This window comes from Penicillium canariense (assembly GCF_028826845.1).
Source record: "Penicillium canariense strain IBT 26290 chromosome Unknown utg000002l_segment0_segment0, whole genome shotgun sequence".
NCBI lineage: Eukaryota > Fungi > Ascomycota > Eurotiomycetes > Eurotiales > Aspergillaceae > Penicillium > Penicillium canariense.
The window spans coordinates 2,296,790-2,320,440 of record NW_026622729.1 but is presented as its reverse complement, the minus strand read 5'-3'; the positions used below and the strand labels follow the sequence as shown (position 1 = coordinate 2,320,440).

The 23,651-nt window shown below is 51.9% G+C and overlaps 12 protein-coding genes across 12 annotated transcripts; 10 read left to right on the top strand and 2 right to left on the bottom strand.

The window, feature by feature from the left end:
* Window positions 1–342: 342 nt before the first annotated feature.
* N7482_004043 (uncharacterized protein) lies at window positions 343–780 on the top strand (the record flags this gene model as incomplete). Its single annotated transcript, XM_056686168.1, has 4 exons — window positions 343–357; window positions 411–451; window positions 514–582; window positions 693–780. 4 exons carry the CDS (start codon window positions 343–345, stop codon window positions 778–780), a joined length of 213 nt encoding a protein of 70 aa, XP_056544910.1.
* Window positions 781–1,352: 572 nt separating this feature from the next.
* Window positions 1,353–2,773, top strand: N7482_004042 (alpha-ketoacid dehydrogenase kinase family protein; the record flags this gene model as incomplete). Its single annotated transcript, XM_056686167.1, has 2 exons — window positions 1,353–1,558; window positions 1,618–2,773. 2 exons carry the CDS (start codon window positions 1,353–1,355, stop codon window positions 2,771–2,773), a joined length of 1,362 nt encoding a protein of 453 aa, XP_056544909.1.
* A 1,775-nt stretch (window positions 2,774–4,548) lies between these two features.
* N7482_004041 (uncharacterized protein) lies at window positions 4,549–6,517 on the top strand (the record flags this gene model as incomplete). The annotated part of the gene is made up of 3 exons (XM_056686166.1): window positions 4,549–4,590; window positions 4,648–4,770; window positions 4,883–6,517. Coding segments are annotated over 3 exons (1,800 nt in total), but the record flags the coding sequence as incomplete, so codon positions are not given.
* A 578-nt stretch (window positions 6,518–7,095) lies between these two features.
* Window positions 7,096–9,247, top strand: N7482_004040 (aminotransferase-like domain-containing protein; the record flags this gene model as incomplete). Its single annotated transcript, XM_056686165.1, has 5 exons — window positions 7,096–7,360; window positions 7,751–7,918; window positions 7,983–8,059; window positions 8,090–8,932; window positions 8,990–9,247. Coding segments are annotated over 5 exons (1,611 nt in total), but the record flags the coding sequence as incomplete, so codon positions are not given.
* A 935-nt stretch (window positions 9,248–10,182) lies between these two features.
* On the top strand, window positions 10,183–11,218 carry N7482_004039 (uncharacterized protein; the record flags this gene model as incomplete). The annotated part of the gene is made up of 2 exons (XM_056686164.1): window positions 10,183–10,366; window positions 10,455–11,218. The coding sequence occupies 2 exons, from the start codon at window positions 10,183–10,185 to the stop codon at window positions 11,216–11,218; spliced, it is 948 nt and encodes a 315-aa protein (XP_056544906.1).
* Window positions 11,219–11,316: 98 nt separating this feature from the next.
* Window positions 11,317–14,047, top strand: N7482_004038 (putative serine/threonine protein kinase; the record flags this gene model as incomplete). Its single annotated transcript, XM_056686163.1, has 4 exons — window positions 11,317–11,760; window positions 11,814–11,928; window positions 11,984–12,153; window positions 12,206–14,047. The coding sequence occupies 4 exons, from the start codon at window positions 11,317–11,319 to the stop codon at window positions 14,045–14,047; spliced, it is 2,571 nt and encodes an 856-aa protein (XP_056544905.1).
* Window positions 14,048–14,649: 602 nt separating this feature from the next.
* Window positions 14,650–16,116, top strand: N7482_004037 (uncharacterized protein; the record flags this gene model as incomplete). The annotated part of the gene is made up of 2 exons (XM_056686162.1): window positions 14,650–14,835; window positions 14,896–16,116. The coding sequence occupies 2 exons, from the start codon at window positions 14,650–14,652 to the stop codon at window positions 16,114–16,116; spliced, it is 1,407 nt and encodes a 468-aa protein (XP_056544904.1).
* Window positions 16,117–16,390: 274 nt separating this feature from the next.
* Window positions 16,391–16,757, bottom strand: N7482_004036 (uncharacterized protein; the record flags this gene model as incomplete). Its single annotated transcript, XM_056686161.1, has 2 exons — window positions 16,391–16,530; window positions 16,613–16,757. 2 exons carry the CDS (start codon window positions 16,755–16,757, stop codon window positions 16,391–16,393), a joined length of 285 nt encoding a protein of 94 aa, XP_056544903.1.
* A 1,506-nt stretch (window positions 16,758–18,263) lies between these two features.
* Window positions 18,264–18,584, bottom strand: N7482_004035 (uncharacterized protein; the record flags this gene model as incomplete). The annotated part of the gene is made up of 2 exons (XM_056686160.1): window positions 18,264–18,471; window positions 18,550–18,584. 2 exons carry the CDS (start codon window positions 18,582–18,584, stop codon window positions 18,264–18,266), a joined length of 243 nt encoding a protein of 80 aa, XP_056544902.1.
* A 39-nt stretch (window positions 18,585–18,623) lies between these two features.
* On the top strand, window positions 18,624–20,002 carry N7482_004034 (serine/threonine-protein kinase; the record flags this gene model as incomplete). Its single annotated transcript, XM_056686159.1, has 4 exons — window positions 18,624–18,667; window positions 18,725–18,935; window positions 18,991–19,147; window positions 19,197–20,002. 4 exons carry the CDS (start codon window positions 18,624–18,626, stop codon window positions 20,000–20,002), a joined length of 1,218 nt encoding a protein of 405 aa, XP_056544901.1.
* A 544-nt stretch (window positions 20,003–20,546) lies between these two features.
* N7482_004033 (ubiquitin-conjugating enzyme E2) lies at window positions 20,547–21,302 on the top strand (the record flags this gene model as incomplete). Its single annotated transcript, XM_056686158.1, has 4 exons — window positions 20,547–20,573; window positions 20,666–20,677; window positions 20,821–20,971; window positions 21,019–21,302. The coding sequence occupies 4 exons, from the start codon at window positions 20,547–20,549 to the stop codon at window positions 21,300–21,302; spliced, it is 474 nt and encodes a 157-aa protein (XP_056544900.1).
* A 706-nt stretch (window positions 21,303–22,008) lies between these two features.
* N7482_004032 (aminotransferase-like domain-containing protein) lies at window positions 22,009–23,454 on the top strand (the record flags this gene model as incomplete). Its single annotated transcript, XM_056686157.1, has 2 exons — window positions 22,009–22,488; window positions 22,543–23,454. 2 exons carry the CDS (start codon window positions 22,009–22,011, stop codon window positions 23,452–23,454), a joined length of 1,392 nt encoding a protein of 463 aa, XP_056544899.1.
* Between the last annotated feature and the right edge of the window lie 197 nt (window positions 23,455–23,651).

Sequence of the window (23,651 nt, the reverse complement as noted above, 5' to 3'; positions counted from 1 at the left end):
GGGCGCAGTCAGAAACAGTGGAAATGGTAGTAACAGGGCATGTTGAAGGTCCTTGCAGAGCTAAACAAATGGCGTAAGATCAAAGCAAACCCCTCGGGGCGCCTCGCGCCAGTCTCGCCCTCTTATCAGTGGACGGCGCGTGCCGTCAGTATAAAAGTATCGCCCCTCCCTCTCCCACTCTCCGCTCTTATCTCTCACCTCTCCTCAGCTCACTCCTCTCCCTGCTCCGCCACTCCACCACTCCTCTGCACCCCTTCACCACTTCAGCCACCACCTTACGCTACCAACTTGTTCACACACTAAGCTTCTTCAAACCGCTTTCCACCGGTTCACCAGCCAACCATGCCTCTTTACAACGTAAGTGAACGCTTCCTTGCGTTCCCTACGTCTCGTGCTAACATCGAGCCCAGGTCACTCTGAAGCCCGATGCCCCTGTTGAGCAACTAGACGCGTTGGTCTTCCTTCACCTAATCTGCACCGACAGTCTCCGCTAATCGAGTTTTATCTTACCAGTGCCAAGGACCAGGCGCGCGAGAAGGGCGGCACCATCAAGCACGAATACAGTCTCATTAAGGGCTTTGTGTACGCACCCCACTGGTCCCCCTCCCTCTCACCTCTCACTTTACCCCGCCTTCCCACCACGGGCGCTCTCTCATCTCAGGTCTGAGTACTGACACCCCCTCCAATATTAGCGTTGAGTTCCCTGACGACCACGTCGACACCCTCGAGTCCAATGACCACATCCACGTCGAGCAGGACACCGAGGTCAAGACTCAGTAATAGACTACATCCAAGTCTACATCGCTGAGATCAGACGAGTGACAGCACGGTTCGACAGACGGGCCAGCGGAGGGTCTTTTCTTAAAGTGCCGGGGTTTGATTCCGTCAGGAATCTACTCCGCTTTATTCATCCCTTTATGTATATATTATTCCCCAGCGAGCGTCTTTGACTGAAAGGGTCTTAAACCTCTTGCAGATCAAAATGAAGTAACGAATGCAGAATGGCCTTCTGCCACTTAATGGAAACAAACAAGAAATATATTGCGGGTCCTTCACGTCGACGTCATCGATAAATAAGTAATAAATTCAAGGCAGATTACCCCGTGAGACCAAAGAACCCAACTGGAAACTTCTCTCATACGTAGAATAGTAGATTCAAGTAACAACAACCATGCCCTGAATACTCAGTAAACATACGCCCATGGTTAACACGTTCGGGCGTGTCACAGCAGTACCTGCCTTGGGCCGAGGATATCCGACTCCAGACCGCAACATGCATGTTCTCCCGTCACCGCCCTCTTTTCTTCTTATCTCCGCTCACACCTCTCACTTTCCCCCTTCCCAAGCATACAATGGCGGTCGCAGTATTTCGGGCCCAACTTCAAAGGGGGAATACTAGGCTCCTGCGTACGAGGCCGCGGTTGATCCGTCAGGCTTCGACGTCGCAGACGGGTCGGGATTGGACTATTCATCCGGCCACTCGTGATGCTGCTAGAGACCAGGTTGCCCAGTTGGCTGCCAGTCCACGTCGCCCTCTGACACTGGCAGATCTGCTTAGGTGAGTATGTCTTGGGCATAGTCCAGAAGGAAGCGGGCTAATAGAGACTGATTCTACAGGCATGGGCGCCCACCATTATCCAAAGACGCACTGCTAGCGTCGGCGAACTTCACTCTCTCCTTACTCCCCGCACGACTTGCCTCCCGAATCCATGCTTTGCGGAACCTGCCTTTCATTGTCGTCTCCAACCCTAACGTCTCGAAGATCTACCACAATTACCTTCATTCGCTGTCAACGCTTCTTCCATTCCAAAAGAGGCAGATCACTACACTGGAAGAGGAGAACAAATTCGGCGAAGTGCTTGCGGACCTTGTGCAAACACATACCAACACAATTCCAGTGCTTGCGCGCGGGTTCCTAGAATGCCGAAAGTATGTCTGCCCGGCAGATGTCACGCGCTTCTTGGATACCCACCTGCGTGCGCGTATCGGTACTCGGTTAATCGCTGAGCAGCACTTGGCACTTCATTGCGCCTCACAACCAGTCCGTGACGGGCCGCCTTGCAGCTCTGATAGTACTGCTGTTCCATCGAAGTACATTGGCGTGATTGATACCGCGATACAGCCAGCGCGTATCATCCGGCTTTGCGAGGACTTCGTTGGGGAAATATGCGAACTAAAGTATGGGGTGCGCCCGCGTCTGGTGATTGGAGGCGAGCCTGACGCATCGTTCGCCCATGTTCCAGTGCACATGGAGTATATCATCACAGAATTGCTGAAGAATGCGTTTCGGGCGACTATCGAGTCCGGAAATGAGCGGGAGCCCATTGAGGTGACGATTGCTGCTGCCCCAGATGTCCCGGGGAAAGAGCCGCCTGTTCAAGGCGACACCGACATCGGGTTTCAGCTCGACGCGAACGATGATGCGTACCCGCGTGAAGCAATGGGGGCCTCGAATCCCTCGTTGCAGAGCATCACCATTCGTATTCGCGACCGGGGCGGTGGGATTCCTCCGGAAGTGCTTCCTCACATCTGGTCATATAGTTTTACCACGTTCTCGGAGATGGACTTGAATTCCGAGAACGGCAATTTGGATGCGTTGAACACAATATCTGGCAGCGGAGGTCATCTGAGCAGCATTGCGGGCCTTGGGTACGGATTGCCGCTGAGTCGAGCATACGCGGAGTATTTTGGGGGGAGCATTGCGGTCCAGAGTCTTTTTGGATGGGGCACAGACGTTTATCTAACTCTGAAAGGAGTTGGCAAGGTCGACTGAAGACAGAATGACCACTCTTTCCTCTGAATGCAGTGGTTTTGTGTTTCTTTTCTCCACACTTTCGAACGGCCTACAGGATGCACAAACAGATCCACAAAAGTCATGACTGGCAGATCGGGACTTTAAGCTGCCTCCACCCGTCTCTGTCTGAGAACATGCGCATCATTTTCGAGAATATGGCCTTCAGAACCGCATTCGTCCTGGGGGTTGGCACATTTCCAATGGGCTACTCAACCAAGATCTCTGAAAGACCGGTCCGTTCTTGAGGTGGATAGTATGCCCTGCTCCGAAGGTCAAATTCAAATAACTGTGAGTAAGAACGGGCGGAGCGAAATCATGACCCTGTCCCGGAGGGGCTCCAGAGTTGCGCTGGTCAACCACGGAGTTGTGTCCAAATTGTCAGCAGCTTCTGAGATACTGTCTCTCAAAGCCCGGATACCACAGGTTGGATAGAATGATTACGATCTGCCACACTGCGTACCATTGCCTTTTGTTGGCGATGAGGTGGTGCACAATTCCATCTGTTTCGGTGTTCCATGCCCTTCGACAATTCCTTCCTACAAAGCTGCGCAGCTGAAGGAGAGCTGCTCTACAGCGGATACCCCATATCTCTCCACAGGCTTCGTCTAGACGAGCACGCGTCGAATCATTCATCTACTCATGGCCGAGTAAATCGGGACGCCGTTTCTCAAATGTTCGGGCCCAGAATCCATACAATACCCGAGGACAAAGTTATTGGCGAACCAAGCTGATCCGCCCGAACATATAAAGCGAGTTGCACATCTCACCGAGCAGCGTTGCCTTTAGCCCGTTCCCTTTTTGGAATCGTGTTATTGCGCGCCCGGCAACGCTTGGTCGGTTGCCCATCCATCCAGACATGGGAATCCATGGCATGTTTGCTCCTCTGCGAGCCCCAGTAGCCCAGAAAAAATGAAAATTGATAATAATAAAAGAAGAAGAAGAAGAAGCTAGCTTAAGTTAAGACAACATGGTCGACCCCGTACGCGATGATTGCGAAGTGCATTTTGATAGCAGCCTTGTACCTCACGCGCTTTGATCGATGCACCAACAATGTCCGCATGGTAGAAGTGGCGGACCCGTATGGACGAGGCGTCTGGAAGTTGCGACGCACGACAACAAGTTTATAGCGGCCAGGATCGCTGCGATATTAGCTAATTTTCTACATTTTAAATCCGACGCAAACTGAACTGAACCCTTGGTATAGCAAGTGCCTATCAGATCGATGAGCCTCTGCTCTTATTGCCAAAATTCGAACTTGAAATTTTCGGCTTTGCTAGTCGGTATGGATCTGCACTTGCTAGGGATAGCAGCCGCAGCTCCTCAACCCGGATGAAGCAGGTGAGACTGAAACGCCTCGGATAACAATAGGAAAAAGAAAGCAGCATGGCTAATTGTCAGCATCCCTTCGCGGAAACGCAATGCGGGGGACCTCCGTGCAACAGCTAGTCGTGTGGCGATTGGGTGATGTGTGAATGGGGAGTAGGGGTGCAGATGCCCCCACGCCTCCTCATCTGCAGACCTCGGTGTTGTGTCCGAGGGGAAAGCCAATTCCGCACTATCCCCAGATTCCCTGCTTTATCTGCGACCCAGCCCCGCCTTTCCTCACTTCCTTATTCTCTGATGTTTCTTCAGCTTTCATGATCCTTGTCTTCCAATCTAGCGGGTTTTCATATTGAACGCGTTCATTAGAAAGGAGTGATGTACGTTCATGTGCTTAATCGATTACCATAGTCCCCAACTAATTGCAAGCTAGGGTCTATACTGCATCCTTTGCCTTCTTCGAGGCGCTCTGGGAGGTATGTGACACCTGGGAGTTTGTCAATGCGTGATGTGTAACTCTGACCATAGTCTAGGGTGGCGTCAGCCATGTCTTCGTTAATCTGGGTTCCGACCATCCCTCCATCCTCGAGGCAATGGTGAAAGGCCAGAAGGAGAAGAACGGCCAATTCCCACGAATCATTACCTGCCCAAATGAGGTACGTCAACCCAGCAATTGCATCATCTCATGACCCCATTCATACAAGCTTTTCATCCCCTCATTGGGTTAGCATCGGTCCTATATGAGACCTCCTGACACAGTCGATATAGATGGTCGCACTCTCAATGGCAGATGGCTACGCTCGTCTCACTGGCAAGCCGCAAGCTGTGATTGTACACGTCGATGTCGGAACCCAAGGGCTGGGGGCTGCAGTGCACAATGCCTCCTGTGGGCGTGCCCCAGTTTTGATTTTTGCCGGACTTTCGCCCTACACTATTGAGGGAGAGACTAGAGGCTCACGAACCGAATATATCCACTGGATACAAGATGTCCCAGACCAGAAGCAGATTGTTTCTCAATACTGCCGGTATGCGGGGGAGTTGAAGACTGGCAAGAATGTGAAGCAGATGGTCAACCGGGCGCTACAATTTGCAACGAGCGATCCTCAAGGCCCCGTTTATCTGGTTGGAGCTCGTGAGGTAATGGAGGAGGATATCGAGCCATATCAGCTTATCCAGAATAACTGGGGGCCTGTGGCACCGGCCGCATTGCCCCCATCGGGCGTTGAGCTGATCACATCTGAGCTTGTGGCCGCTAAGAACCCGCTGGTGATTGTTGGCTATACTGGCCGGAACGCCCAGTCAGTAACGGAGCTGGTGACCCTCGCCAACAACTTCAAGGGCGTCCGTGTCTTGGACACTGGGGGCAGTGATATGTGCTTCCCCGCCGACCATCCTGGATGGCTAGGCTTGCGGTACCCGGGACATGATATCGTGCAAACGGCCGATTTTATCCTGGTGATCGATTGCGACGTGCCTTGGGTGCCAACCCAGTTCAAACCCTCCGCTTCTGCTAAGATTGTTCATATCGATGTGGATCCGTTGAAGCAGCAAATGCCCGTGTCCTACATCCCATCCATGGCTACTTTCCGGGCCAATTCTACTACGGCTCTGAGGCAGCTCAACGAGCATGTTACCAGCAACAACTCGCTTCAACATTTCATCAGATCCACAGACAACATCGCTATGGGCCAGCACCGTGAGAAAGAGTACCTCCAGCGCCGGAAAGAAATTGCCGATCTGGCTGTTGTCCCAGCAGGCGGTGGCAGTTCCCCTCTCAATGTCTCCTATATGATGGCGCAGGTGCGGAAAAGTGTCCCGGTTGATACCATATGGGCAATTGAAGCCGTGACACTCACCCACCAGGTCGCAGATCAAGTTGGTGCTACACTACCCAACTCTTGGATCAACTGCGGTGGAGGTGGTCTGGGCTGGTCAGGGGGTGGTGCACTCGGCATCAAGCTTGCCTCCGATGTGCAACACGGTGGCCCGGGCAAGGGCAAGTTTGTCGTCCAGGTTGTAGGAGATGGAACCTTCCTCTTCTCTGTACCTGGATCTGTCTATTGGATTGCGCGCCGGTACGGGATCCCAGTTCTGACGATTGTACTGAACAATAAGGGATGGAATGCGCCGCGGCGCAGCATGTTACTCGTCCATCCGAACGGAGATGGATCGCGTGCTACCAATGAAGATTTGAATATCTCATTTGCCCCGACCCCAGATTACTCGGGCATTGCTAAAGCTGCAGCTGGGGGAGAGCTTTGGGCTGGCCGGGCTTCTACTGTCGCCGAACTTGCCCAGAAACTCCCTGAGGCTATTCAGAGCGTTTTGAGCGGAAAAGGCGCAGTCTTGGAGGCGCAACTAGATGGAACTGTGGGCAAGTATGTAGAGCGCTCTAACCTTTAATATTGCGGACTCTTTTCTGCCAGTATGAAATGAAAGCATCGAGTAGACAACAGCATGCAACACTGTATACTTCGAGTAGTCTGAGCGCATCAACATTATCGTGCCGATGCCGGCGATAGCCTTATCTAGGCGGGGCTCGGTGTTTTTGGATAACAGTATCGCACCCTGTACACCGCCCATTCGCGCCCCGTTCATAGCAATTTGCCGGTATCGTGCCGTATAGTACCCCTCCATCGCCTGCGCACCCTACGCCCTACACATGACAAGGTCGCCGCTGCAGGGCTTCTTTGTCCACCAGCAACAACCCTGCGCAGACAAAATTAGATAAGAGAAATCCACAGCGTAGATGGCTACTGGCTCCCCTGTATCAAGGTTCTCCAAAGTCTGGATATTTGGGCTGCATTGATGAGTCATGCGTCCCAATCGGATCCGCGCTGCCGGGTGGATATCACAGTTGTAAATTCCGCCGTCTGCTCCAGTTCGCCTCCACCACCACTTCAACGTTGGCGTCACTCTTCTCTTCTTCACGCAACTGTGTGCTTCTCATCTCAGCTCTGCGCTCCTCATAACACCCAGTTAGCCCTGCTGTATTCGCACCGAAACGACACCGCCTCGCGCATCCCACGCACACAGAAATATACCCCGGTGCCTACCTGTTCTACCCACACGTTCACGACATGAGCCCGCCTGCGCCGCTGGATGTTGACATGGTGGGGGTTACTGATACTTCGGCTGTGCCTATTCCAGACCCGTTGACGGTCAATGGCGTCCCGGCGTGGCGCGAAAAGATGGCAAAGATGCCCACCGGCATTGCGGCGGCATGCAGCAGTGATATGTTCAAGAGTCCGGTATGATACTTGCAGATTCAGAGGGCTGGAAAATGCGAGAAGGAAATGTGAGAATACAGTAGTGCTGATGAGGTTCTTTCTTGGGTGTTATAGGCTTGCTATACTAAGCCGAAGGCGAAGCGTTTTGATCGTATGTCTAAAATGCATTCTGCCATGATCGACACTTGTTGACCTATTGAGTATAGACTTCCTATCCACTGAGGCCAAGTCTCGGAAGGTGTGTGCTTCGGAACCTATGTTTTAACCTTTCAGGGCAAATGTTTATATTGATGCCATTAATAGGCTTCTACCCTGAAGTCTGCTGCTCAATACCTCAAGAACCCAGGTGCGATTACCTTTTATAAGAATTTTTGAGAGAATGCGTGTTACTGATATCAATTTGAAGGCATAATCTCTCTTGGTGGTGGCCTGCCCTCTCCTGAATACTTTCCCTTTGAACACATCGACATCAAGGTCCCTAATCCACCAGGGTTCTCTCCTGAAGCTACCCAAAAGTCCGGCTCGGTTGTACGCGCTGGAAAGAACGATATCAGGGAAGGCTCTAGTCTTTATGGTTCGTGGTTATTATTACGTTAGTCAATTGGCCTTTAGACGGCACTAACGACTCTGGTCTTCAGATCTCGAAATTGCGCTCAACTATGGCCAGGCTACTGGAGCTGCCCAACTACTCCGATTCATCACTGAGCACACCGAGGTATGTGGGGTGTAGCCTTGAACTTGCTAGATGATACTGACACTGGAAGATCATCCACAACCCCCATACTCCGACTGGCAATGCACCATGACTGCTGGTAGCACTTATGCTTGGGATACAGCACTCCGTTTACTAACTGAGCGTGGCGATCACATTCTTATGGAGGAATATACCTTTGCTAGTGCTGCCGAAACCGCTTTCCCGCTGGGGCTGAAGGCAGTCGGTATCCCCATCGACGAAGAAGGTCTCATCCCGGAGGCCATGGATGAAATCCTGAGCAACTGGGACGAGAAGGATCGCGGCGCGCGCAAGCCTTATGTATTGTACACAATCCCCACAGGACAGAACCCCACTGGTGCCACCCTGTCGGCCGAACGCCGTAAGGCCGTCTATAAGGTCGCACAGAAGCACGATATCTACATCGTCGAAGATGAGCCCTACTACTTCCTGCAGATGCAGCCTTATGTCGGCCAGGGTGCTGCCGCACCGCCCCCTCCCGCTAACCACGAGGAGTTCATCAAGTCTCTTGTTCCCTCTTTCCTGAGCCTGGACGTTGACGGCCGTGTGTGCCGATTGGAGTCCTTCTCGAAGGTCGTTGCCCCTGGTACTCGAGTTGGGTGGATCGTTGCATCCGAGCAGATGATTGAGCGTTTTATCCGCAACTTCGAGGTTTCCTCGCAGAACCCTAGCGGTATATCCCAAATTGTTTTGTTCAAGCTCTTGGACGAGCACTGGGGCCATTCCGGATATCTGGACTGGCTCATCAACCTGCGTTTGCAGTATACCGACCGCCGCGATGCGCTGCTTCACTCTTGTGAGAAGCATCTACCTACCGAGATTGCCCACTGGGTGCCTCCTGCGGCAGGCATGTTCGTAAGTTATAATTTTCGGCGTCTATCAGTATCCAGAATCTGACTAACTGTTTGCTAGCACTGGATCGAGATTGATTGGCACAAGCACCCTGGCGTTGCCGCCGGTAAGACCCGCGAGGCGATTGAAGAGGAGATCTTTTTGTCTGCTGTGGATCACCAGGTTCTCTTGTCACGCGGCAGCTGGTTCAAGGCCGACAGCTCGGCCGTTATGGAGAAGATGTTCTTCCGCGCGACCTATGCCGCAGCATCATCGGAGAAGATCGACGAAGCCATCGCCAGGTTTGCAAAGTGCCTGCGCGACCAGTTCGGTCTGTGAATACTGAAATTGACGGCTCATTATGCGCATTTATGGGGGTTTCTGGATAGATGTACCTAGCATTGGCCTTTATTAGACAGCAGGAAGTTGCCTTTGTGGATAGCGCTGTTCAAAGGGAATTTCGGCCCATTATAGCACTAATTGCATGTGTGATAGACGTTTTTGAGTTTTCATGTGGCTTTCTGTGCAATCTGGCAGACCACTCCTTCACACTTCGCATTCAACACGTAATTGGCATCAACTCTCGTTTCGAATGCGCAGTTGGTTCGCCGCCGACATGGAAAAAAGAAATCTACGGTGTGATAATGAAGCCTCAGCCGAGGTCTAGAGATAGACATTTGGCCACTAGCAGGATTTTCTGAGCCATGTATGGCCAGCACAGAACAGCATCTTACCTTCAGAGCCACATGGTGTGATGTAGACGACTAAAAGCGTGATAGCTCGTTGCAGGAGTACTTCTTGTGGCACCAAGATTAATGCCTCAGGCATAAAAGACATGCACAGTCACGTGCCAGTTACTGTGTTGCCTCCACCGCCAACAGCAATGAACACGACGTGATACGGCCAGGACATCGCGGGATGAGAGCAGATGAGCTTCGATCATCGGTCTTGAGTAGACTATATTGGGTTATTCTTGACTAAGCATTGAATGACTCCGGAATACCTGGGAAACTCGTGCAATAGTCATATCGCACCAATTGGCGCGGTTACGATCGATCTGCTCGTGTGAAGGTACTCCTTTGGTGCTGCTGGGTAAGCTGACTTTGGCTTCTCGTATAATGTTCGCTGAGACAACCCCCTACGCCCTCTCCCTCCTGTTACACCTTTTCCATTCCCACCCTTACCTTTTTCCCCTTCACTCTCACCATCTGCCAACTCCTTCACTTTGCGCGGGCGACGCTGAATGCAAATGTGTCTTTCAAACAAATGATGCAATGACTGATTCTCCCTCAGACCGGTCTCCGGCGGAGTCACTTCGTATTTCACCGAGCTCCAGAGCTAATTTGGTTCGATATCTCGACTCACCCGGCTCAGGCTCCTCAAGGCTGCCCAGCAGCCTGCGTCAACACGGATCAGGCCGCCGTCCATCTCTCAACTTTGAAACGAAGAAGCCTGGTCGTACGGCCTCTTCTTTTGCCTTACTTACGTCAGTATTGCCTGGCTGTTCCTGCAATTAATCACTCTCTGACCTCAACCAGGGACTCAGCTACCCGCTTCCAGCTACCGAAGATTGAGCCGTCGGATTGTGGACCCTATGAGACTATTCAACCTGACGAGGAGCCATCGCCCGAGGAAGTAGATACTGGCCTCCTACCAGACACTCCCAGTGACTCCAGCATCCTTCTATCAGATCTGCTTGACCATCTGCAAGAGGAAGCAGCCCTGTCTTCCAGGCCTGATTTCAAGCCGGCATTTGCGAGCTCATATAGCCCTTCAGACTATTACAGCAGTGCAGACGAGACAGACAGCTCTTTCAGAGAATCCAGTGAAATCCCCGGGACTCCTGAAAACCTCGCCTCGCCCCTGGATGTGAAAATTCCCGGACGCACACTCAGTCAGTCTTACAAGCAACTCGTTGAACATTTTCCACTGGATGTGAACTGTGAGACTGTGACCACTCGGCAAAATAGCATTGCTACGGAGTCAGAAAATAGCTCTGTGTTTCACACAGATATCAAGGCGAACCCACCAGCTACTCCAAGTCAAAGCCGACGAAAAGACCCAACTACTCCCCCCACGCTGCCACTCTCATTTCTTGGACCCTTCCCAACTCCTTTCTCTCACCGTCAATTCCTTGTGACGTCGTCCCCTGAGTATTCGTCACCCCCCATCTCTTCTTCATCGCCTCGCCTTCCTCCTTCACCCTCCCCTCTGCCTCGTCGCCGCCTGCAAAAGAAAATTGCTACAAGCACCTCCAAGCTACGCCTTCCTGATATCTTCAAGCAGCGACGGGCCACGAACAAGCTCTAGAGCAGCCTGATGAAGTGCTTGTCATCAATTTTCTTTTTATCTTCTCAAATTCTCCTTCCTAACGTTACTCGACCCCGCATTTAAAGAAGCGAACCAAAATGGAGTCTCGAGAATCTCGGTTTCTGGACCCATCGTCTGCCATGGCAGCGATCACCAGGCACAAGGCGGAAGCAATCAAATTGGCACGAGAGCAGGGAACAGCTGTGAAGGAGATGTGTCGTCGTGCAAAGACGGATGTGCCACCATATGAGTTTGAAGAACTGATTGGCAAGGGTGCCTATGGACGAGTTTACAAAGGCCGTGGGATACCTTCCGGTCGGCTCGTAGCCATCAAAGTTCTCGACATCGACTCGCTCGACTACAAGTCATTACGTGATTTCAGGGATGAGTCTATCAAGGACTTCATTCATGAAACCAAGGTGATGAAACAAGTAAAGGACGCAGGAGCGAAGAACATCAACGAGATCATTGAAGCCATTTCCATCCACTCCCAACTGTGGTTGGTTTGCGAATATTGTCCTGGAGGAAGCGTGCGGACACTGGTATGTTTCTTTCCTTTTCCCTCACTACAGATCACTCAATTCATGTGTTGTAGATGCGGGCAACAAGTGACAAACTTGATGAGAAATTCATCATTCCCATCGCACGCGAGCTGGCCGTCGGGTTACACGCGATTCACGAAGCTGGCATCATACATCGCGACGTCAAAGGTACGGTAGTCTTGAGCAATACCCTTGGGACATGGTGCTGACATATATTCTATAGCTGCAAACATTCTCATACATGAAGAAGGACGATTAGAGATTTGCGACTTCGGTGTAGCAGGTGTTCTTCAATCACAGCGGGACAAGCGATCCACCTGGATCGGAACACCTCACTGGATGCCACCAGAAATGTTTGCAACCCGTGGGGAGGCCCATAAATACGGTAGTGAAGTGAGCGAATACCTAGGTCATATCTCCTTGCTAGACTTACTGACTCGGCTAGATTGATGTGTGGGCGTATGGCTGCACACTGTTTGAATTCGCAACGGGAAACCCACCCAACTCTGGCCTTCGTGAACGTATGCAAATCGGACGACAGCTCAACCGAAATACTCCTAAACTTGATAGCAACAATTACAGCGAGGGGCTAAAGGAGCTGATTGCATTCGCGTTGGACTCCAATCCTGCCAGTCGCCCCACGATGGCTGACATATTGGCCCATCCCTACATTGCCGGAACTGACGAGGAATATCCCACATCATCTGTAGGCGAGCTTGTGAGGAATTACTACCAGTGGTCACAACGAGGAGGCCAGCGTATGTCTCTGTTTCACCCCGGGGGCGCTGCCGCCGCCGAACTTCCAGGTACCGACGAGTCGGACGATGATTGGAACTTCAGCACCACAGATGGCTTTGAGCGACGGTTTTCGGTCATTGATCTAGATCAAATCGCAGCTTCGCTGGCTGAGATGGAAGAAGCCATCAGCCCGACTACCCCGACTTCGGAACATGATTCCAACGAAGATGCTTCTGACACCGACCTGGACCAGGAGCAAAAAGCCAATTTCGACGAGCGGGTGCGACGAGGTGCGGCAGCAATGGAAGGCCTCTTTGATGAGGAGAAGCCGAGCTACAAATATGAGACGAAGAACGACTTTGTCCCTATCCAGCCTCCTCAGCCATCATCAGACCTACCTCTGCGCACCGAGACCGATCGCTCCTCTGTGACATCGACGTTCATAGACATCGACATCGGTTCGTTTGATTCATCGCACTATGCAGCTGGCGCACCATCCGCACAGCCATTCCAATTGGCCGATGCGGATACCATCCGTGCGAACCGATCGAGTTTACGACTTCATCGCAACTCGAATGAAACTAGTTCACAGTCATCTGGCAGCGAGGCGGAAGGTGGCGACAGTCAAGACGAGAGCTTCCAAGCCCCATCCGGCCCTCGGCCTCCTACTATGGATTGGAAGTTCCCGGTATTTTTGCCGGCAGAGGAGGAGGCAAAGGAGGAGGAAAAAGCAGCGCCTGAGGAGACACCAGCGCGAGAGCCAATCCAGGAAGAATCCTTCCAAGCCGAAAAGCGCGCCACGATGCAGTGGACATTCCCTGTCATGTCAGCACAGCCGGAGGAGACAAATACCAACAATGAGTCCGACCGTCATGATACCATCCGAGCGCCAGTCGCCCCTCTCCAGCGGCAGCCTACCGACGAGCCAGTCGACTCCCGCCCATCTACCTCTGCCTCCCATACCTCCACTATGTCAGATTCCGACTATGACCCGTTCCGTTTTGATCGCCCAACCACCCCGCAGGGCGTCTCGCCCCAACCAGCCTCCTTTGACTCGGACTTTCCGACGCTGACTGGATCAACTACGGATGAAGATTCAGAGTCAGCGGGGGTGCTCGATGGGCCTGGTCCTGATGAAGAAGAGGGCCACTCATTATGGAAGGGGCACGATGATGTGGAGTCTGAAGACGATGTACTTCCGCTTCCTACCGCCATTCCAGTACATGGAAGCCCCGGAGGTACGGCTCCCTCTGTCTCGGAGCCAGGCTCCCCTATCTACGAGGAGCCTTTGCAGACTGCCCGTCTAGATATTGTATCAGGGACCACTCTCGGGAAGTCTGAGCCGGGTGCCATTTCGTTTCCATTTGTCATTCCGCCCAACATGGAGAGCTTGATGGAGGGAGCTGACGATGCTACTATGACTGCAGAGCTGGATCGTCTGCTAGGTGACTTCCTAGGTGCCCTTTCTGCGACTGGAGAGGCACTTTCGAGAGCCAGTCCTGAACAGCAGGCGGACGAGGCTAACCACACTGCTGAGAGGGCCCAATAACTGTTTTTCCGGTTCTTGTTCTTATCTGGGAACAATCATGGAATTTTATTCACGTCAGCGTTCACATATTGGCATTTAGGAACAAAGAATATCATGAACTCAATAGTCTATAACGCTACAACCACCGTACGTCTTTTTCGCATCTGATTTGCAACGTATTTTGCTCACAGAGCACGCATCACGGGGAGTCCATCAAACGAGCCACCTGCCATTATGATGCGAACATGGCGATTCTCTTCAAGTTAAAAAATATGATTCTATTCGAGCTTATGAAGACAGTTGATACCGAGCCTTTCTCATCTTCGTGGGCTCTAATGTCTGGTGGAATGGCACAAGCAGACAGAAAGTATCCTACATTAAATGTAAGGTCATCTATCCCCTTGACGTGGCTTAGATGACGTGGTGTCCTTAATCTTCCGATTTAGGACCGTAAGCATTGTTGTCGTCTCTTGTGATGCTCCTCCAAGCGTGTCTAGACACGTCCACGCTCTTCGTGATCCAACATCCCCCCTCCTCAAGGTAACCTCCACACCCATTGGGCCTCGCCTCGTCGACCCAGACATCATCCTACCCACCCAAGTCTCTATTGCATTGCGCTCATCATGCTGGGCGGCTTTTCCACCCGAATCTCCGCGGCATCTTTTGCCTTTCCTTCCTCCCCTCCACCACCCAAGACCCCACAGGAGTGGAAGATGGCCTTGATGGAGGTCAAGCGTCTCTATCTCCAGCAGCAATACAAACAGTGTGCCGCTCACGCTGCCGATATCATGATGACGGCCAAAAGGACTGTCTGTGTCGTTTATCCCGGTGCCTTTCAGAAGACATGGAACTAAATTCGTTCTGTCCAGATTCACCCCATCTACAAAGCCTACCTGTCGTTCTACACGGCTATCTCCTACGAGTTGCTTGGCCAGGCGGCCCATCTCTACTCTGCCAATAAAGTCTCCACTCTCCACGCAGCCCTGGACTCGTTCCTGGATTGTGCCTCTACGCTTCCAGCTTCCATTCCTCTGCCAAAATCGTCCATGGCTTACCTGACCCCGCCCACGAGCCCTACCTCTGTGTCATTGTCAGCTTCGCCTCTGACACCTGGAAGCCTCCTTCTCGTATTTGATGGTCTTCAGCATCGCTCCCCTCTGCAAGACTCCCTCGCCCGGAGTTTATCGCGTATGATCGATGTTTCCCTCGCTTCCAATGAGGAGGACCCGTTCATCTCAGACCACGACAACGAATACCAAACTCCATTCATGCTGTCTCTGACCAAGCCAATGGCGGCTCCTAGGGCCACATTGAAAAACAACGTGCTTTTCCGCGTCATGCTAAGTCCTGACAAGATCACCGCCAAGGCAAAGTCTACAGACCCAATCAAGACGGAAGCTCTGATGCCGGCACCGCTTCGCATTCAGAAAGCATCGTGTAAATCAACCTCATGCGAGACCCCGACAATTATGAACCTGAACACTTCGAGAAAGAGTGCAGGCAGACCCCGCACTCCTCCACTCCCTTTGCAGGCTATCTCAGCAAGTCAACTGAACATCGACCGCAGCAAATCGAATATTCGCGCTACCGCCTCCAAGCCAGTCCTCTCTTCCTCTTCGGGTCACATCCACGTAACTCCTCCAAAGAAGAACAATAAAAGCAGCAACGAACACCCTACCGAGGCTGTCTCACCCGTTGTTGTGGCACAGATCATCAAATTCAACCGCGGTGTTGAGTTCCTCCGCTCACAGGTGACCACTAATGTCTCTGACATCCAGAGACACGCAGACCACGTCGCGGAGATCCAGCGAGCTCGCCGCGCCCGAAAGATTCAGCGAGCAGCCTCTTTTTGGAGCTTCTCACCCGTTACTACTGGAGAAGAGTCCGAAGCCCAGCAAGATCCAGAGCCCATCATGGACCACTTTGGCAACATCCTAATCAGGGAGACAAAAGAGCAGCGGATTGTCCGCTTGCGGGCTGAAGGATGGAACACGGTGGGACTGCGGTCTCCCCGGAGCACCTGGAAGGGGGCCCGGTACTACCAGGAGTTTTGCAACATGGTCCTGAATGAGCTGTATCTGGATCGGTGAGGCTATTGGATCTACGTTCTGTCTTAATAGATACGTTGATATGATCATGTGGAGCCTATTGCTGATAATCGGGGCATTTCACCTCGTGGGTCTGCTCCAGGAGTGTCTTTAAGGGCCGATGAAATGTGAATTCCTTAATTGAACGTGTACAATCAATTGGAATTCATGAATCGAATGTAGTTCCCCATAGGGACCAGTCCAACTATCGTCAGGAACTACTCTCCTGCTTCAAAGCCACTGGCTGTGGCTCCATCCCAGGCCACGCTTGCCAGGTTCACAGACCCTTGCTCAGCATAGAGCCCAAGCCGTCGCCCACGCCTCCCTTCCCAAATACTCCTCCCAGCTGATTGCCTAATTGATCTTGAATCTTGCTGAAGTTCTCGTCTTCAATGAGCTTTTTGCCAGTCAAGCTCTCTGTGTAACGTCCGCGATGTTAGTCCATTGCTATTCCTCCCACACGAGGGCTGTCCTGTTCGACTAGGATCCATCCGCATACTCTTTAATCCATAGGACACCTTGTTTTCTCCCATCGTTTCAAGTAGTATTTCTTGGAGTCTCTTCTGGTATGGGTCCAGGGTGCCTGTCACCCAGGCCCCGAACAGCACGACCTGCAAGAAGAGGTAGAGAAGAAAGTAAAACATTATTTTTTTTTGGTCAAGGGGCTTGCACAGTTGAGCAATCGTCAACTTGGTTCGTTGTGGGGTTTATATGCATTGCGGGCTGCAATGTACCAGCCGATGACGTGCAGGGCGTGGGATATGACGCTGCCGTGGAACACCTTGGCTGTGGGTGGAGGCGCCGGATTTACTGCACATCGGACAGGAGCCTTCACATTGCGCATGATCAAAACCAATCTCTACCGCACCTTGTCATGACGGTGTACGGAGTATGCGTTGTTGGCCTCGTTATATAATCGACTGTTTGGGGGGCGCAGCCCCGTTCTTCGAGCACAGCCCAGTACAGCATGTCTACGTTATTGATCCTACGAACTTTTTGCATGGGGGAATTTCGAGACCAGGGATGCGCACAATTCGTGCGTCTTCAACAGCAGAAACCAAGATAGGATGTTGCTCTCCCGAACCAGAGACGAGGGCGAGATTGAAAGTCCACATTTGACCTGGAATGTACTCAGTCCCTAGCGGTGTACCTGGGTAGGTACTCGATAGCAACCACCCTCGATAGAATGATCCGTCAAGGGTTTCCTCGCAGCCTAGATGCAGGGCGAGATCGCCGAGGGAAAGTTTCGGTTTATTGCTGGATTGAATTCTGGTCGATAGGTACATCAACCTCCTTCCAAGTTCCACGCCCGCTCTCTCATTGGTACTTTCCCGTGGTCTTGTCCTTGTCTCTTGGTCGCGTTTGACACATCGAGCGCACCCGTCGATATACACCGTATCAAGGGCGATGCGCCATCCAGCCTTGTCGCACAGGTCCAGTTGGGCGGAGAATATGCGTGGAGCTTGGCTGGGAGAGGGAAAGGTGGAACGGAACGACCGCGTTGCCCATTCCATTGGACCAACCCCCGCGGCTACCAGTGTTGCCAGTGCGACCAGCCCTCTCTATCCATGGCCAAGCAATCAGCCTTGGGAGCTTTCAGCTGTGGCGGTGCAGCAGCCGTTTGGAACACGCCAAGGGCCCACCTGCCCACTAAACCCTACGAGCAGCCCCAACTCGCCTTATCGCGCGTCTAGAACTCCTGAGCCATCCCTCCTTCCTCCATGTCCATTGCTCTCTGGGCTTCTCCCAGCTCCCTTCTTCCTCGACCACCTCTCTGGCTGTGGGCATCTTAAGGCCTCCAAGACGATATACTTGACCGGTACAGTTCCCCCCACCTCGCGCTCCGGGTCATGATGGGCGAGCCGTGAGCCCGCCCACTTGAACCCCGCCTGGTCGCTCGCGGCTGAGATCTGGTCTTTCCGACTGCTGACACCTCGATCCTGGCAGATTCCCCCTGAATCACCTCTTGGCCTGCCTCCAGTTAATTCAAATCAACTCCTCTCCTGCCTCTCTGCCGACCTCTCCGCTGCGGGGTTTCCCTAGCCCACTTTTGCTACCTAACGGGTCCTCCGTGCCCACTCGAGCCCATCGCATTCGAGTCCTGTTGCCTAGAGTGCATTCAGCCCTATTCCCACACCATGAGTTGTGAGTCAATTTCGTCTGCGGTGTTTTGAGTGGCCCTGCCTCCGGATTCTGCGGTATACGAGGACCTTGCGCTCGGCCGTGCTTTTTTTTTCCCAGCTTGTTTCAGCTTTGACCACATGGCACGACTGGCGGCAGTGGTCCTTGGGGATGTTGGCCTTCATCTGCACACCTGTCTTATCGGTCGCATACTGCATCGCGGACTTGGTTGTCGTTCTGTCTATGCTCTATTATGATGGTCTGGTCCTTCAATGCGTGTACCTTTCTCACATCGGCCTATACCCTCAGCCTTACCTCGCAATGATCATCGCTTCGTGTGCCTTGGCCATGGCTCGGCTTGCTGACCTATGGATCTTACAGTCGCAAACATGTTGAACAAGCTGTCTGGACAGCCAGAGAGCTATGAGAAAAAGTATGGCCCTTTCATGTGACCCGAACCCGGCATCTGTTCACACCGTTTTCTTTCTAGGTCACTCTACAAGTTCGGACGTACTCTTGGTGCAGGCACATACGGTATTGTCCGCGAGGCGGAAACCAACGATGGCAAGAAGGTTGCAGTCAAGATCATTCTGAAGAAAAATGTCCGCGGGAATGAGGGCATGGTTTACGATGAGCTGGAGATGCTTCAGAAGCTCACACACCCTCACATCGTCTCCTTTGTGGACTGGTTCGAGTCAAAGGTCAGTCTTTCTCCAAACGTCTTTCTAGGACACATTGGTTCTGATCGCAAACTAGGACAAATTCTACATCGTCACACAACTAGCCGTGGGCGGCGAGCTGTTTGATCGAATTTGCGATTACGGAAAGTTCACTGAAAAGGATGCCTCGCAAACTATTCGCCAGGTGCTTGATGCCGTCAACTACCTGCATAAGCGCAACATCGTCCACCGCGGTCGGCTTCCCTGATCACCTATTTTGGACCTTGCCTAACAGACTTGCAGACTTGAAACCGGAGAACCTGCTTTACCTCACACGCGCAGCCGATTCAGAGCTCGTGCTTGCCGACTTTGGTATCGCGAAGATGCTGGACAACCCGGCCGAAGTTCTCACTAGTATGGCGGGATCCTTCGGCTATGCGGCTCCCGAGGTCATGCTGAAGCAGGGCCATGGAAAGGCCGTTGACATGTGGTCGCTGGGCGTCATCACCTACACTCTCCTCTGTGGATACTCCCCCTTCCGTTCCGAGAACTTGACCGATCTGATTGAAGAGTGCCGCGCCGGCCGCATCATCTTCCACGAGCGATATTGGAAGGATGTCTCGCAGGACGCGAAAGACTTTATCCTCACCCTTCTTCAACCAGACCCCAGCAAGCGTGTGACCTCCGAGGAGGCTCTGGAGCACATGTGGCTGACCGGTGAATCTGCCAGTGACCGTGACCTGCTGCCCGAGATCCGTACCTACATTGCGCGCGCCCGTCTTCGTCGCGGTATTGAGATCGTCAAGCTGGCCAACCGCATCGAAGCCCTTAAGATGCACGAAGAAGATGAGGAGGACGATATCCCCAGCGCAGTTGACATGGGCGCCGCCGGAGCTGCTGCGTCTGCTGCGTCTGCTTCTGCTGCATCTGCTACGTCTGATGAAAATGGCGATTCTCCCGCCCCCACCACCAAGAAGCGCAGTCTTAGCAAGATTGCCCGTGGTGCTATCTTCCGAGAGGTGGTCTTGGCTAAGGTCCGCGAGGTCAAGGAGAACGAGGAACGCGAGAAGGTTGAACGGGAGGCCCGTGAGAAGTCATCGCATCATTAAGATGTTGCTCCTTTATGTTTTTGCCATTTTTCCTATGATGCTGGTTCATGCCCCTGTAATTTCCCTCATTCTGGATATAGTCGTGTGATTCCCCATCGTCAATACAATTTGCACATAATCAGTCAGATTTAGTGCCTTTAGGACTTCTCTGTTCAGTCTATCGAATTGGATTCTCCATGCCCTGTTTTTACTTTCCGAAAGGGCACCCCTATTCTACTCCTGATGTCGATGTTCGCACTTGATGGAGACTATCGAGCCACCGCCCGGGCGTAGGCGGCAGCGGACGATCACGTGCAAGTCAGTCTTATCTCCCCCGCAGGTTGCATCAGCTTCTGAACAATTTTGTACTACTTCATCTCATTGGGGTCCCGTCTTCCTGATAGCCCTCTTCCAAATCTCTTGGGCTGAGAGTGTACCGGCAGGCGGGGATCGGTTACGCGTCCTGGTTCATCCGCGTACTCCACTGGATCAACCCTGTCCACCTTCACCCCACCCGCGCTCTCGAAGCGCAACTCTCGGCTTTAAGCTAGAATCCATGGCAAATATGTTCGCCAACAAGCGTTTGAGCAAGGTGAGAACATCATCCGTTGGCTGAAAGTCATATCCGCCTGAGTATTCATTCTGAGAATATACTTACTGACGTCTCGATTCCCTCTATTGTAGGAGCTCTTGAAGGTACTACTATCCCTAATTGTGCTCATATCCGTTTCATCTGTCAGGTTTCACTAAGTAACCGTTTAACCTTTCGGCAATCTATACGCATCTGAAAAGCCACCACGGCTTAATGATCAAATCTAATGATTTATGCTTCACTCTAGTTGCAAGAGCATGTTCCACCGGGAGTATCGATCGCCAAGTCAGATAACCTGGAAGAGTGGCAGATGGACATCAAGGTGCTCGATGACAACCCGATCTACCAAGGCCAGACATATCGGCTCAAGTTCACCTTTTCGAATAAATACCCGATTGGTGATTTCCACCGCCCTTCTCTCTTATGCACGGGCTAATAGCAGCAGAACCGCCTGAGGTCCAGTTCATTGAGCTGCCCGCTACCTCCGACACACCTCGCCCGATTCCCATGCACCCCCACATCTACAGCAACGGTATTATATGTCTTGATCTTCTGAGCTCCTCCGGCTGGTCTCCAGTGCAGACGGTCGAAAGTGTGTGCATGAGCATCCAAAGCATGCTGACTGCGAACTCGCGCAATGAGCGTCCCCCGGGTGACAGCGACTTTGTTGCATATAATCGCCGTCGGATTCGGGACATTCCTTTCGTCTATGAAGACGATAACGTGTAATGTGGTGTGGCTTTTGAATGGCATGTGAACCACGTTTATACGTGGCAATCAGACAACAACGTGATGATTGTGATGCGAATGATCTCTTTTTTGACTGTTATCCTTTCTGCATAATCTCTGGCGCCGGTCTGTGGCTTCTTTGCTCATCCCAATCATACGGCGTTTTCATGGAGTTTGATATGTGTCGTTCAGCGATTTGGGACGTGTTTTGTCCAATGATTCAAGATTTAAATTCTCAAACTTTATAACAATAACGCGACAGATTTCATTTCTTTGGAGATTTTGGAACCCAACTGTGTTCCTCCGTGGACACAAATGACTTTGTTGAAACCTCCATTGTCTGATGGAGTGTGGTATGGGAGGGCACAAGACTGATGCGACTGTGGACTGAACGCGGTGCCCGGGATGATAACATCTCTGGAAGTTGCGTAACGCTTACAATGAGTAGGATGTCTGTGAATTTAGCGTTTCAAATAGATGTGAGTTCCTCTCCTAGCCTCTTCTGTGGGCCATGCTTGTTCCTCATTTTGACCAAAGATATGATTGGCCTAATCGCTTAAACTGCCAAACCCGAGTTAGGTGGGTCCATCAGCAATTAAACTACCGAACGTATAAAAGGGTCTCAAAATGCCCTTTTCGATATGAGATTGCTTATTTATTAGCCAGTCTACTATTTTGATTTCCCCCCATCATCATCATCATTATCATGGCCAATCTGCGCCCAATCGACCTCTTTCGAGGATGGCCTGCGCCAGACCTTATTCCAGTCCAGTCTTTCCAGGAAGCTGCCGCTAGAGCTCTATCAGACAAAATTACATCAGGCGCCGGCTTCGGCTACGGTCCAGACGAAGGATATTTTCCACTTAGACAGAATATTGCGCAATGGCTGACTGGGTTCTACGGCCCGCGGGAAGCCATTACTGCCAGCCGAATTTGTATCACGGGTGGCGCAAGTCAAAATTTGGCCAGCATTCTACAGGTCTTTACCGACCCTCTCCAAACACAGCTCATATGGCTGGTCGAACCTGCTTACCATTTGGTTTTTCGGTCTTTTGAAGATTCAGGATTCGACGGACGGATGAGAGCCGTACCGGAAGATGAGGAGGGAATGGATGTTCATGCTCTCGAGGCAGCTCTGGAAAGACATCACGCTGTCGGGTCCAATGAAAATTCATCAAACGGCTACGTATGTCTTCTTCCAATATACTCATTTCACGTCTTCGCTCACCAGTGATACCAGGTGACCAAACCGCACAGATCGCATAGGAAGATTTACAAGCATATCATTTACTGTGTGCCCAGTTTTTCCAATCCCTCGGGGACCGTTATGACGCGCCCACGGCGTGAGGCTCTCGTCAGGCTCGCTCGCAAATTCGATGCTTTGATCATCAGCGACGATGTCTATGACTTCCTTTCTTGGACTGGAAGCTCCAGGAAGCCAGTAGGCAGTCAGATACAGCGTCTGGTTGATATCGATCGCACTCTCGACGGTGGGCCGCTGGACCGCTTCGGAAATGTGGTGAGCAATGGCTCATTCAGCAAGCTCCTTGGTCCTGGGTGCCGAGTTGGATGGGCGGAAGGCACCGAAGGCCTTGTTTACGGGATTTCACAGGCGTCAGTTGCTCATTTCACCCCATTTGACATCATTTCCTTATCTAATACATCACCTCCTAGTGGCCAAACAAAATCTGGCGGTGCACCCTCGCAGTTGATCTCGACGTTTATCAATGAACTCTTGGAATCAGGAACATTGCAGCAACACATTAGTACAAAATTGGTTCCAGAAGGACATCGCCGATACTCGCTAATGGTTTCTGCCATCAAAGAGCGCTTGACTGGTCTTGGGGTCACCTTCTCACAGGGTCCTGAAGAGACTACTTTAGTTGGTGGCTATTACGTTTGGGTAAAATTACCTGACTCCATTGACGCCAATCAAGTGTGTCAAAAAGCTCTTGAGACGCAAAATCTCGATGTCGGCAATGGTGGCCTATTTGCAATTCCAGGAGGAGGTTCTGGATGCAAGGATTTGCACCGGAGGTTACGGTTATGCTTTATGTGGGAAGATGGAGAACATCTGGTCGAAGGCGTCAATAGACTTTCCTTGGTCATTCAAACATTACTAGGTGACATGCAAAGCCGCGTTACTGTTTGATGGTGTGTCCCATAGATAAATGCAACCCGAGGAAAACTAGACAATGCTAATCTCGTCTACAGATCAATTGATGCCCTGTGCTATATTCGTCGACCGGAGTGCTTAGGAGGTTCGATAACAGGAACGGATTGGAGCAACATAGACTTAGAACCATTATTTCGCTCTACCGGGCAATTCACGATGCGCTCTCGAGCCCT